Raw genomic sequence first — 14,643 nt, 5'->3', positions numbered from 1 at the left:
AGGTGTGCATATATTTCCCCTATGCTGGGACAAAAAGAACTGAGAGATCTTATCCAGTGTACATATTACTGAAACAATATTGCTGAAACTATGATTTCCATAAAGAAACAGCAAGGACGGTAATCACTGTAGGGGGGAAAAGAAAGATTCTAGAAAACCCAAAGCACCCTTCAATTCCTCCTGGCATAATATTGATTCTCCTCTCCTCCTGAAAGACAGTTCCTGTTTATTTCCTGGACACTGAGGGGTCTGAATGGCAAGCAGTGCTCTTCTGGAAGTGAATTTCACCTAAGAACGTGAAATGCAGGCAGCAGATACAAGTTCAGTGTCAAAGCTATTGATCTTTCTGTCAATTTCAAAATTTCAAAATTCAAAATTTAAAAACAAAAAACCTGTCAATTTTACATTAACAGCGCTGTATCTGCAATCTCTCAAAAGTTCCCTACAGACATCCTGTGCTCTCCTGCCTTTTCTCCCTTCCCCACTAATTCCAGATTTCATCATACAAGTCCGGGATCATTTTGTTTACCTTTAATTTAGTGCTGCTAAAATCGCCATACTTCCCTACATATGTAAAGGGTAGAAACAGACTTTTCTCTAGATGCAAGAGAGTCTCATCTTTCCTCTTGTAGTAATCAGCATTAGCAATGGGAATTTTAAGTTAACCATTCTGAAAAAAACAAAGCACTGATTCAATTCACGTGAATAAATGATAATTGGGGCATGTAGTGCATCTTCTCTAGAGTAAGAAGATCATGTCAGACTCAGCATCTCCACTCTTCTGAGCACACACACCATCCCTTGTGCAAAGAGAATCTACTCACATGCCTTTTCAGTAGAGCATTCACGCAGTTAGTGATTGCCATCAGATACGCCACGGACAAAGACATCAAGAATTGCTCCATTCCTTGTATAACATCCTGGCAGACTAATGGATAGAGTTACCATGCTCTATACAATTTAAAAACGTGATCCTGCCCAAAAGGTTTTCAGACTGCAGCATAGGTCATCAGTGTTTAGGTGATGACAGTTTTTACACAAGTACCTGTGACACTGTGCAGACAAAAGGTGCTATACAGCTGCACTGGATTGGAGACCATCCAACAGTAGACCATTAGAGACTGAATTCAGGAGACAAGAGGCTTTGCCACTACAGTGTTCCTTCACAGCCAGATGCTTTATGAATACCACAAAGTCAACCCTTATCTTACTTTCCTCAGATTTTTAAGTAGCAAAGGCAGACTCTGATACCCCCTTCAAGCTTGCTGAGTTATTTCCTTGTACATAAGAGGTCATTTTGAATAGGCTCTCTGCTGGTAGCCAGGGAAAAGGCAAAGAGGAATAAAAACACTGCCCACATTTTATCATGATTGCTGCCAAAGAAGTACTAGTAAGCTGTTTTTCTGTGAGACACCAAACACTGCCCTTTGTGCAACATTGAAAAGGATAATATATGTGTACCTGCTCTCTGGTGTATGCATCCTGCAATGGAAGTTGTTGTTTTGCTGTCCACATATAGTATCCACATGTATACGAAGTACCCATAGCTCATACAAGCTCCTCATTCAAATGGCAACCCCTTCCAAAGAGAGCCCATCTTACACCAATATTGGGCTTTGCAAGTGCAAGGCCATGAAAGCAAGGCAAAAACATTGCCACTGGCTTGGAAGAAAGTCACAGAGCTGTGAGCAAGAAACTGAATCTTGATTTGCAGATGGAAGGCTGTGGTGCAACACTAACTCTATCTGAAACAGCTCCTTTAAGGGATATCTCTGGAGGAGGCAGAGCACAGATAGCTCAAGATGTGCTATAAACTATTTTAAATGTGAACAAAGAGTCTGATCCTTAAAGTCACATTTGCAAAATAAGCTGAGATCAGTAGATGTCTCTGTATCACCCGTTGTTTTCATTGCAATGTTCCTGCAGAGCAAGAATGCGTAGAAGGGAGGGTGAAAGGACTGGAAGTCTGTGTCACTGGCTTTACAGAAGCCTATGTCACTGACTTTCCAATTAAAGCTCAGCATTGCAGCCCAACAATGTCCCATTCTGGACAATGACTCAGCCTTCAGGCTAAGACATTGCCTTAACATACCTCTACTTCCAGTTCAGCTTGCCATACAGCAGACTTGCTGTTTTAGGACTGAGAAAAGAACTTAAAATGTATTGTAGTAGTTCTTTCAAGCTCTTTGACTGATCAATTTCTGCAACACTTCTGGGCTAAATTCAGAATAACCTAATGTAGTGTCAAGAAAACCAACCATTTAACCAAGATGTGTATTTCTTCAAATAAAGCTTGTCTGGTGCAAATCCTTGCAGCTATTAACATGACACAAAATTCTTTCTTTCATTTATTTTCACTGTGTTAATGAAACCCATCTAATAATCTGGACCTAGGACTGAAAGCTCTAGGTATGATTTCAAGGTTGAAATGCTAATTGTATTTTTCCATACACTCCAAAACAGAATACAGCTAAAAATATTGAGATGGATGAAGGCAAGTACTTTAAACCTAACATTCCATTTGGTTTTAAGCACAGAAAGAAGCTACCAGTAACTGTTGTAAGCCAAACCATGCTGGCCTCTGAGAAAGAACCCTCCTCTTCCACTCCTCTGTGAAGGGTTTCAGGGATTTAATAAAGATACTATGTTTTTGGAGTAAAATGCACTATTGTGCATTATCAGGGACAAACCTGATTTCATTCAGAAACGCAGCCCACTTACTCACAGAATGCCAATGTATTTCCAAAACCCTCTTAACTCAGTTTTTTGACGCAACATTAGCTTTGTAATGAGAAAGCAAGCATGGTCTCACAGTAATCACAAGTTCTGTATGACAGTGTCTATCTATATACACAATTAAAAGAATTAAATGCATTAGTACTTCACTGAAGTTTACAGCACAAAATCCAGGCTGTAATATCTAAAAAAGAAAGCTTTGGGTAAAACTTACATGACCTTAAAGGAATACTATTCAAATAAAAAGGATCAAGTCTTTATTGCAACATTTACAATGTCTGCTGTATCAGTTGTATCAATGTTAGGGATTTTATTGAGGTTATTTGCCTGTATAAAGGCCCAAAGATTGGATTCCTGAGCATCTGTGATATGCTACAATCAACTGCCACAATAATGATTTAATTTTACAGCAAATTAGCATTACATAGCCAAGTACAATTATGCAGCCAGCTGGGCATTTGTAAATTCCTTACCCTTGTAGGAACAGTCTTATTTGCTTCTTGATAGACATGTTGTTCTGACACTAAACTGCTAGGGAAATAACCAGCTGTCCCCATATGGCCTTCATAATGTTCTCCATAAACCTTCAAGCAAGGAGATGTATAATTAGATACCTTAAAACAATCCTCATCTGCTTTGAGCTGGTTTATCACTTAGTCAAAAGGAGTTACCACTAGTGTTCTTAATCTGGTTTCACATTTCCTAGGTTCCAACCAGCTGGCACATGAAACAAACCATTGACAGAAGTTCTGATCTAGGCACACATTTTTTGAGTAAATGAATACTGCTTTTATTTTATCTGGTGCTTTTTTGTAAACACAGCTAATCTTTTTATTTGCTTCCCTTAAATTTAAGACTTAAAAGGCTCCTGTGATAAAAGCTTTCTCTTCCACTGTTTTCATAAACAGCCACAGAAATAAACTGTGAAGCCATTCTGTAAAGGTTCACTTCATAATTACCATATAGCTATTGAAGATATTTCACTTAAAAAAAAGAAGAATATTAAACTCCTTCAAGTCTCCTCAACCAGTTTAAACATTCACTTTTAAAACTAAGTTGCTGCTTTAAGCCCCACAATAGCTCAGCGTTATCATCCATTTCTTGACAGCAATGTGTGTTAATCTACTTCTAGTTTGTTCATATACACAAGGATCAACTCTTATACTTGCAGGCCAGAACTCTCCAGAGTCTTTTTCATTCATTAGTTTTGAGTAAACATAAATCAATTGGCCCTTCTTAATATTAATGAATCTGCAGTCTGAAGCATTATAATTCTCTTCTGCTCTGGCAAGGGAATTGGTGTCTGTGGGAAAAGGAACAAAAGGATGAGTTAGATGAATTCAAATACATACATACTTTTACAGAAATATAAATACATGTGGCCTTGTAGTAAAACTATTCCTACATATAAAAGTAGGTTATCTTGAAACAGCTAAAGTCTTCAAGAATTAGTTCTGCCATTTTTCTATCCTCCAGTAACCAAAATAACAGCTTCAGAAGCAATTTCAGCACTGAAAGTTAAAAGCCCTATCTACATTTTTCACTTAAGTGAAAAATGTCCCTTTAAAAAACCCATTTTTTGGTAAAACTGCATGCGACATTCTACATAGCCACTTGACAAGACAAATATATGACAGAGCTAAGCAAGCAAAGTAGTTTTCCCTTCACCCTCACCATTATTTTTAAAACTATTTTGTCCTCAAAGTTAAAGCAAATTTACTTACACAGTACATCATCAGTATACAGCTACTTGCTGGTAAGCTTCTCCATAAAAATTCCAGTTGCAAGAGGAAACATTAATCTGAGATACAAAAGTAAGATCATCAAATAAACACTTTGTGTCATTTTTCTTTGCTGCAGCACTTGCTGAGCGTGTGCCAGGTCCATCTTTTATGGAAGAGGGAGACACCTGGACAAACACAGCAGGCTAATAGGAAGGGGCTGTGGCAACATTCCATCTCACCAGAGGAGCCATAGGCAGAGAGAAAACCTCAGGGCCGACTCCTAAAGCTGAATCCTGTCCCAAAGCCATTCTGTGTTAACGTTTTTATCAGCAACTGTATTATTTAAACATGCTAAGCCCTCCCAGAGTTGTCCATAGCCTGAACAGTACTTCAAGGAAAGTCTGAGAATGAAAATTAAGTCAGACCCTGGTAAGAAGCAAATGAAATGACATTCTTCTTAATCCTCCTGTCCTTAATTTTCACAAATGCTCACTGACAAGTACAATCTTCCCTGCACCAAAAACCCTCAGTGCCAGATTCCCCTCTTCCTGTCCACAGAAAGGTCCTACTGGCACAATAGCAGATGGATGCAATGTAAACAAATGATTAGGGAGCTCCAAGGCAGTAAAAAGGCTTTTCAAATCAGCAATTAAAATTTGAAATCTAAGAGTTCAAGCACTTCATACTTGCACAGGCAAGATCCCTTCCACAGAGAGATGCAGTCAGAGCAAAACACAGAGGTCATGCCAGGACAGCAGATATTTCACTTCTCTTTACCTAGCTGAACTCTGCTGAGGGTTTGCAGGTCCAAACAGTGCCACAGGCTGACTTACAAGGTCCTCTTTACAACCTCTTTACAACAGCGCAGCTGTCAGGCTACAGCAGGCTGGTCTGAATTAGCACTTAGAAATAACCAAGGGCAAGTTTGGAAATTCCTGAATTGCACTCCAGTGAAGCAGTGTTTCCTGATTCATGAGGAGGTCTGAAGAGCTGCTGGCTGCACCAGCTTTCAGTTCCCAGAGAGAAGAGCAGAAATTGTCAGCTGTCATCAAAAATCCCACACTCTTTTAAAAGAAAGTGCATCATGCAACTTCTAGCATCACCTTCCAATGACAGCTGACTTCACCACATTCTCCTCCAGCCTTCCAGCCCATTACTCCTTCCTCCAACCTCCTTTGCAGACCGCTCCAAACCCTTTACGTGAATAAAGGTGAAAAGCAATGGTAGTCATGTGCACACAAACTCGTGGGATGAAATGACAGAATAATTATTACCTATAAATTTATGACTGCAGGAGCAAAGATCCAAGGTTATGATGGAGTAACTCTCGTTTTTGCTGTTACGGGCACATTGAAACAATTTTCATTTGCAAGTATTTGAATACCTGTGAAATCACACATACACTGAATCTTTAAAAAGAATGAAAAAATACATAAATGGAGATAGGACAGTAATTGAGATGACTGTGAAAGAGGCATTGTTTTGCAATGTACTCTGGGAGCAGGTGAAACTTCAATTTTCCACATCTTGTGCAAAAAAAGGTGGCTCATGTTGCAGATACAAAACACTCCAACTTTTTAAAGTGATTTTTTTTTCCAAAATATTTGGAACAGTTACAACTCACAATACTATATCTGATTATTTCACTACATCCAGTGTATTTTGTGCCACACAAAACTTATGAAGCTTTTAACAAATGAGAAAAAATAAAGTAAATCAAACCTGAGAAACCCAGAAGCATTAGGACATGTATTTTGGAAAAGCCTGGCTAAAAACCAGAAATTTTTATGTTTCCTTTAGGAACTTGCTTCTACTGCCAGCCAACAAGACAAAACTGAGTTGAATCACATTACTGCCAAACTGTAATCAATTTCTAACTATACCTGGGGAAAAAAATCCATTAATGATAAGCTGTATTTCCTAAGTGAAAAAACAGCTGTCCCCTTGATAATGAGGTTGAATACTGTATTTATTCTGAATATGCTGGCATTCAGCATTCCTGATCATACTTTTTGCTCTGGAAAGACAGCTAGTTTTAGCACTTACTTCTGAGAAATAAGGTTCACCTTAGAAGTTCTTAGACTGAATAAAGCACTGCAAGGCTAATGAATAATGAGACAGACTTGAGGAAAAAACATGGCTTGAAAACAGCGTATTTATATTTTATTTTATAAAAATTAGTATTTCAACAGAAAAAGTTACTATCCAGGTGATCTGTGGAAATCCTGTGTGCCTGGTCATTGTGGCAATTCTATTTGAGTCTTATGTGTTCTGCAGAGAACAGCAAACACGCTAGCTGACTGGAGTATCAGTGTTTAAAAAACAAACACCTATCCACACAAGTCCTTTACAGGAGAATATAGTTATTTCTTCGCATAAGTGATTTTCATGGCATGAGATGGAGTGATCTTGAATCCTTGGAGAGCATCTCGAGCAGCCCCTGCTTGATTCTCATTCTCAAACTCCACGAATGCGATGTCATGGCGCCCTGGTACTAAGCGTACTTCTTTGAATCCAGGAAACCTTTAAAATAAGATGAGAGTCAACAAATACTTCTTAGCTCAATAATACATCTCTCTTCAGTAGCTTTTTACCAGAATCATCTACTAGTGCAACAGTTATTGCTAATGAAAGATTTAAATTGCAGGATTTTACACATTCTATCCTTAGAACTATGCCTCAATTAAGGAATATTATGTGGAAGCAGTTTAATCAGTGCTGTACACATAGAGAAGCAATCTAACTAGTTTTAAAACTGCTCCTGCCGTCCTAAAGACTTTAATATTACAGTCTCCAGATTAAATCCAATGCAAATTGATAGCAGATAAATTACACAATCAAAACCAGCTACAAAAAAGATGAGATTTGCTTTCTGGACTAAGTCATCAGAACTGACATCTGTTGCCTTGGCAGTAACACAAACAACTGAAATACCTTCAAAAGAAACTCTTCTAAAATAAGAGCTTGCCAACTGAGAAAAGACACACAGGTTACAGAAGAATTCAAAGGAGAAATCATTTCTGTTCAAAACTTACTGATTAAATAACATGGACAGCATCATCTCATTTGTTTCCTCAGGCAAATTATTAAGGAAAAGGATGTAGTTTGGTGGGTTGTCAGGCACCTGCAACAACAGAAGATCAAAGCTCAGAAGACTATACATAGTTGCATACATTTCCTTTGCATCTCTCTGCATGATTATTTGAACCAAGACTCACATTTCTTTAGTTTTGCTCATAACATTCTATCTGGGCTTCACCACACTTTTATCAATATGCAGACAGAGCCCCTTCGTACTTTTACACAGATATATTAATTTGGAGAGGTTCTTACTTCCACAAAAATCACAATACCATACTGTCTTAGATGTCACATTTAAACTCAGCTAGTCAAGAGCTGACACTGCAACACTCTCTGCACCCAGATGCCAAAGCAGTGTCTGCAGTGCTGTCCAAGACACCTTATGGCAGTGGTATGTAAAAGACTCATATCTTTCTGGAAAGCAGTGGGAAGCCAATCCCTGTTTACCTGCAGTACTACCAAAATACTGAATATGACTGGGCAATCAAAACTCACAAAACCCACATGGTTTTATTACAGAGCTCAATCAAAATTTCTTAATTAGAAAATCCTTTAGATTTAGAGCTTTAGTTTTTTTAACAGATTTGCCTGCTAATATGAATTTGTAGCCACCCACCACAGACAAGGCTGAGTAGTCATTTGCTGATACTGGTATCTTCAAATCATCGAGTACATTATAAAAATAAAAACAAACTGGACATCCCAACTTCAACCATCCTCAAAGCAGTACCAAATAAAAAGCCTTAGCAGAACAATCGCTTTCTACTGTTGGAAATATTCCAGGTAGTGCCATTAGAAAATAAACTTCTGAAGTTCAAAGAAATACTCAAACACTCAGCGTTGTGCTTTGATGCAAACTGATATACATGTATTGTGCCTGAAAATCCAGGGAGCAAGACCCCTTCCCCTGTTGATTATGTATGCAATGGCAATACTCAAGAAAGATGCAGGGCAGGGCAAGCAAATATATTCTTCTATGGTACTTGTTCTCCTGCAAATCCTGGCTCTTTACCACTTTCACTTCTAACATGAATCATTTAGAAGGTCACTGAGCAAACAAGATGAATGAAGTGCAGGGAGTTGTTCCTACATCTCCACACAATTCTTTGGAAAATAAAGACACTTATGAGAGAAAAAGCAAAAGTGAGCAGAGAACCCCCAAACTCCTGAAATAAAGCTTTCAGGCAGATATTTTGGCATCCTGTGTTGTCATCCTTTTCCTTATCTGCTGCTAGAATAAAGTAAGCTAAAGGGAATTTATTAGCAATAAAAAAAAAATTAAGAATCCTTCAACTGATACTAAGCACAGTCCAAATTTAAGAATCCAGTATTATTTGGTAATAGTGCTGTTTTCTGTATAGTAATGAGAAACTGCAGATTCTCGTTTCCTGACAACCAGATATAGTAAGAAATTAATTTGTTTTGTTTTGTGTCATGTAGCTGTTAGACAAATGTCTCATAGGACAAAAACAAAGCTCCTCAAGTTTCCACATGTAACAAGTTATTATTCATAGAGAATATAAACATTAATGCTTTTAATGATAAAAATAAAAAACATTACCTGATTCTGTGGTGTAGTACCTGGGGCATTGGCTGCATTCTGTGTTGCTCCCTAGTAAATAAGTACAAAATAGTTTTACAGAGGAGTTTCATTAGAAATAAACAGGCACATGTCACCATGTTTCTGTACAATTCAAGACATATGTTAAGGGTTTTTTTCAGCTGGAATACAAGGAACATTTTGTGCCCATGAGATACTTCTCAAAGGGAACAAAGCATGTGAATTTTGTTTAGCTCCAAAACCAGGCAATCAAAAGAAATAATGTCAGTACTATCTGATCAATCTAATGGCTGAATGAAGTATTTCTCCACATTTCAGGATTTAATTTAATAGACAGAGAGGAAGTAGTTCTGAAAATGAAGGCCTAGATAGGTTTCCTGGCTTCACCTGGGACAGAATTAATTTTCTCCTTAGTACAGTGTGTTTTGAATGCAGAATGAGAGTAACACTGATAACAAATGGATGTTTTGGTTGTCGATAGGTAGTGTTTGTTCACATCAAGGACTTGCAGTTTCCCATGCTCTGCTAGTGAGCAGGTGCCCAAGAAGCCAGGAGGGAGCCAGGACAGCTGACCAGAACTGGACAAAGGGATATTTCATAGTACAGAATATCATGTCCAATATAAAAACTGGGTGGATCTGGTCAGGTGCCTTGATGTTTTCTGCTATACTTCAGCACAAAAACTCCTAAATGTTGTTACTTTAGGCAAGCCAACCCTTAGTGGAGATAAATTCCAACCTAACTCCTGTTAATCCAACATCAACATCTAATATCTAATGTAAATGAATAAATTGTCTTGTTCTCATTTACCATTCTTCTGTCCTCATTGGGCAACATGGCATTAAAACACAGAAGAGAAAAGCTTGAGCACTTGAGGCCAGTACTAAAGGTAAGTACACTCTTCTTTTTTTCCTATTCTTAAAAGAGGCTAGTTTCTACTTTGGTTTGTTGTACCTTTGCCCTACATCTATATTTTCATCTGGTAATAGCAGGAGGAAAAAAAAAAGGAACAGCAAGGACTGCATAACCAGCCTCCTCTCCTTCAACTTCTAGTAAATGCTCAAGAGCTCTAGATAATCAACAGACCCCAATTCAGTAAACTGAAACATAAAAAAGACAACATCAAGTCCTATAAAATTATTTAGAATAGCTTTTGTGTGGGGATATTTTTATTGTTGTTGTTGATTTTTTGGTTTGGTTTGGGGTTTTTTGTTTGTTTTGTGTTGTTTTGTTTTCATTTTTTCTAAACAGAGAAGCAGCTTACCTGGATAACCTTTTTATTTGGTGCGTTTGCTGACTGCTCCAGAGTTTTGGCTTTCTTCTTTTCCTTCCTTTTTTCCTTATCAGCAAAAGTCCCACGCATTTTAGAGATTATATCAGAGTCTGTTTTTGCATACTGAATACGCTTTTTAAAAGAAAAAAGAAAACAGAGTATATTCTGCAGTTAATACTGAATATTTTGCACCACTTTCATTAACTGTGTATTTGCACTTATTTTTGCAGGAACCTTTTATATTAAAAACATTGTTATAAAGTGTAGATACACTTACAGAGTAACCAATTCTCATAGTTACTTCTGAACACAATTACAGAAGTCTAAAAAAAACACCCTAATATGGAAGTTACTAACTTTAGCTCATTGAAATCAGAACTCCATTTATCTAACAACATCCTCTTAACATCTGTCAAGGTAGCACCTACAGAGAGATACATTTGAGCTACACAGAGGAGATTTGAGAAAACTGGCACTAGCTTCCATTAAAACTGTGAGTTTTCAATCCCATTTTGGGGAGATAAAATTTGACAGTGATTTCTCAGATCTCTGCAGAAATGTAAATTCAGCAAAACTCAAACTTCTTAAACAGAAAAGACAGTTATCCACCTTAATCCCAACAGGATTGCATAAATGCTGCTGTTCTTTTGACAAAAGCCCCCACAGCTGAAGGTTGAGCGGATGCAGGTATAACTACACCAGTGTGCAACATTGTTATTTATGCACACAATCCTATTGTTTTTCCTATCAGAGACTACCTTAATACAAAACTACACAGCAGCTTAAGATTTTTTTTAATGTTTTTGTTTAGTGCTTAAAGTACACAGGCTGCAGGCAATGTTCAAAGAGGGAAGTACATTTGAAAGCTTATGAAGCCTTAATCTTTTTATTTCTTATTGAGTTGTACTGAGCACAAAACTCCTTAAGGATAAATGGCAGACTGAGCTTGCAAAATTCTGTGGTAAGAATTTAATTAGAGATTCTGAAGGTGCTAAGGCAAATAGCTTGTGGCTCAGCAGCACAGCTGCTCTCTTCAGTGCTCAAAGCCATGAGCTGAGAGCCAGCAGTAATGTACCCACCCATTGCTGAAGTCGTAGGCCATTTGCATGTATCATTACACCTCACCAACACTTGCAGAATTAAGAGATGCCTAATTATCCAAGCAGGCAAGAACAAGGCATGTCAGTTATGCTATCCTGCATGTTATGAAGTACATTACTAAACCATGTTCTATTAACCAGCACTGTATTTGTTTCACTCTAGTGATACTGAAGTAGCTGCTTGGTTTGGTGATCTACAGTCAAGCAGAACTAGCCATCAATTTAAAAAAAAAATCACTGGTCACGTCTGGAAAGCAAACTGGAGGTCTTCACCCTCCTCACTGTTACCTCAAAAAGGAAGCATCACATTCTAGCTATTCATTACAAATCTAAGAGTAGTTTATGTTACTCTACATAAAGTAACTGAAATCTAATCTAATTTCAATAATAAAACAGAATTAATTTAACCAGTTCAATGGAAGACATGATGAGTAAAATGAAAGTATTTAAGATCTTAAAAACTTTAACCCAGCATAGAAAAACATAAAGCCCCCCCCCATTGAGAAATCTGAACGTTAAGTTCAGAGTGTGTGTGTTATAACAGCAGTCTCTTCAGCATCCCTCCAGCTTGCACAAATGCAGGTACCCATCGAGATGTGACCTAACTGAGGAATCCTTCGGTAACAACTACATATGACTGTTCATTCTCAAGGTGTAAGTAGTAAAACACTGTATCACACCATCAGGGCATTTTTCTTCTTTACAAGGTAGCACAGTAACTTACCATTGGTTTCCCATAAAACGGAAAACCCTGTAGCTGCCTCAAAGCATTGGTAGATGATCCAAGTTCTTTAAATATAACAAACGCCTGTCCTCTCATCTTCATGGTCTTTAAAGCCACAATGTCGACCACATGGCCAAACTGTGAGAATAACGCGTACAGGGACCTCTTCAGCTCTGGGGACCAAAGGAGAAAACAAATTATAACAGGTTACATACAAATTTTCACTTCTACTGAGTCTGCTATCTTTGGAAACAATGTTTTTTACAAGCTTTAGTTGACACAGTGAGTACATGAGCTTGTCAAAACCATTGCATCACCTCAAGTTCATTTGTTCAGGTTTTATAAGAGGGTGTACAACATTTGGTCTCAAACCTCAAGGATTCAGTTAGGGAAGACATTCTAGTGCCATCCATTCTACCATTCCAAGGGAGTCACAGTTACATAAGGGTACGTAAAATCATATTTTCATACATGTATAAACACACACAGTCCCTCACACAATCAAGTATGATGCATGACAGCCATCTCGGACCGATCAGAAAATCAAAACTGAAACAAGCAACAGTAAAAGTGATGTGATGTAAAACAAGAATGCAGCAAAACAGCAACTACCTGAAGGTTAATTGAAGTTGGAAATTTTGGTTGTAACCGTTTAATCAATTTTCGCATTTACATTAAGTATTTTGTCATATCCTGGATCCAAATTATTTTTGTATGAGACTACTGCAGCTTACAGCTGCATTGGATTTACTTTAATTATTTACAAACACCTGAATATATGCCAAATTAAACCTTAGTCCAATCCAAATCAAGCTAAATAAATAATCTGTATTGTGTAATCATTCTAACACAAAAACACAAAATTTGAAATATTTTAGCAATGTAAGAATGCTGCCTCTTCCTTATTGCTGTTGAGATTTGGTAATACCAGTCCACTGTCCCTTTCTCCACCTGCTCCTGACTAACTATAGTGTGGTGTTTTTTTTATTAAAAAAAAGGTTTTCTCTCAAAACACTTTCCCTAAAAATTACCCTATCACCTGTATTAAAATAGGAAGTAATTTGTAATCTTAACAGGTACTTTAATACCCTATACTTAACCCATTGTAATCCTATGAGATGTAACAAGACCAAGTGCAAGGTGTTAAACCTGGGCAACGTCCAGCATCAATCAGTCCAGGCTGGGGGATGGACAGATGGATAGCATCACTGGGGAGAAAGACTTGGGGTGATGGTGGAGAAGGGGCTGGACATGAGCTGCACATGTGTAATCACAGCCCAGAAACCAGCCATGCATCCAAAGCAGGGTGGGCAGTGCCCTGCGAGGGATGGGATTCTGCCCCAGTCAGGTGAGATCCCACCTGCAGTGCTGCATCCAGATCTGGGATCCAGCACAGAAGGACATGGACCTGTTGATGCAAGTCCAGGATGCCACCAAGTTGATTAGAGGGATAGAGCACCTCTCCTATGAGGAAAGGCTGAGAGATTTGGGATTGTTCAGCATGGAAAAGAGAAGGCTTAGGAGTAATCTAAGTGTTGCCTTCCAGTACCTGAAGGCAGCCTACAAGATGGAGAGAAACTATTTACAATGGCTTGGAGAGACAGGAAGAGAAGTAATAGCTTCAAACTGAGAGGAGACTTAGATGTGATATTGGGAAAATATTTTTTACTGTTAGGGTGGTAAGGCACAGGAACAGGTTGCCCACAGATGTTGAGGATTCCCGATCCCTGAAAATGTTCAAGACTGACCTGCAGGGAGATCTGAGCAGCCTGATCTAGTGGGAGGCGCGTTTGTTTGCTTTAGCTACCGTTTCATTTCGAGACTTTTGCCTAGAACTCTGCTCATGACCGCCTCCCGCTCGGAGACCTCCGGGAGCTCCTAAAAGCCCCTTTGTAAGACAAATGCCGCGTGCACTGCATGACCAGGCCTCACCGGACAACCTCCCCGTTCCAGAGGAGACCGGCAGCCATCCCTACCTTCCTTCTTAATCTTGTCGTTGATGTTGTTGATGTAGATGGTGTGGTTCGGCCTGATGTCCATTCTCGGCGGCACCTATGAAGTTGCCTGCGGGCAGAACACACAGGGGAGGCGATAGCGGCGGCCGGAGCGCTGCCAACGCCGGCGACACCTCACGGCCCCGGGCAGCGGCACCACGAGCCTGGGGGCGGCCTGTCTGCCCGCCCGCAGGCCGCACACCCGCCCCGCTCCTCCCTTTCCGAGCGGGCCAGGGCTGCAACGGCGGGACAGGAACTGCAGAGAGAGAACCCCGAGGCAGCCCCTCCTTGCACCCCCCTGGATGCTGGCGCCTGGGCCGTGGATCCCAGGCCCCCCTCACCTCCCCTCTCCTGCCCGTCCTCCGGTCTCGATGGCAGCCTGCCCGTCCCGCCCTGCCGGGACGCAGCGCAGGCGGCAAAGCCGCTCCCAGAGCAGTGGATGCGCCGAGC

The 14,643-nt window shown here is 39.4% G+C and overlaps 2 protein-coding genes across 2 annotated transcripts; both read right to left on the bottom strand.

Annotated features, from left to right (window-relative positions):
- Positions 1-1,893: 1,893 nt before the first annotated feature.
- Positions 1,894-4,581, bottom strand: OTOR (otoraplin). The gene is given in 4 exon segments (XM_088053898.1): positions 1,894-1,920; positions 3,210-3,320; positions 3,894-4,039; positions 4,461-4,581. Coding segments are annotated over 4 exon segments (405 nt in total).
- Positions 4,582-6,597: 2,016 nt separating this feature from the next.
- On the bottom strand, positions 6,598-14,615 carry SNRPB2 (small nuclear ribonucleoprotein polypeptide B2). Its single transcript, XM_005525424.3, has 7 exons — positions 14,535-14,615; positions 14,176-14,263; positions 12,200-12,372; positions 10,367-10,507; positions 9,103-9,153; positions 7,496-7,584; positions 6,598-6,983 (listed from the first exon to the last, which is right to left on the bottom strand). Exons 2-7 carry the CDS (start codon positions 14,237-14,239, stop codon positions 6,824-6,826), a joined length of 678 nt encoding a protein of 225 aa, XP_005525481.1. The 5' UTR covers positions 14,240-14,263; positions 14,535-14,615; the 3' UTR covers positions 6,598-6,823.
- Positions 14,616-14,643: the final 28 nt, after the last annotated feature.

This window comes from Pseudopodoces humilis, chromosome 3 (genome assembly GCF_049639895.1).
Source record: "Pseudopodoces humilis isolate 2021_Gansu_Grassland_sample_001 chromosome 3, ASM4963989v1, whole genome shotgun sequence".
In the NCBI taxonomy this organism is placed as follows: Eukaryota; Metazoa; Chordata; class Aves; order Passeriformes; family Paridae; genus Pseudopodoces; species Pseudopodoces humilis.
This window is presented reverse-complemented; position numbering and strand designations above follow the sequence as displayed.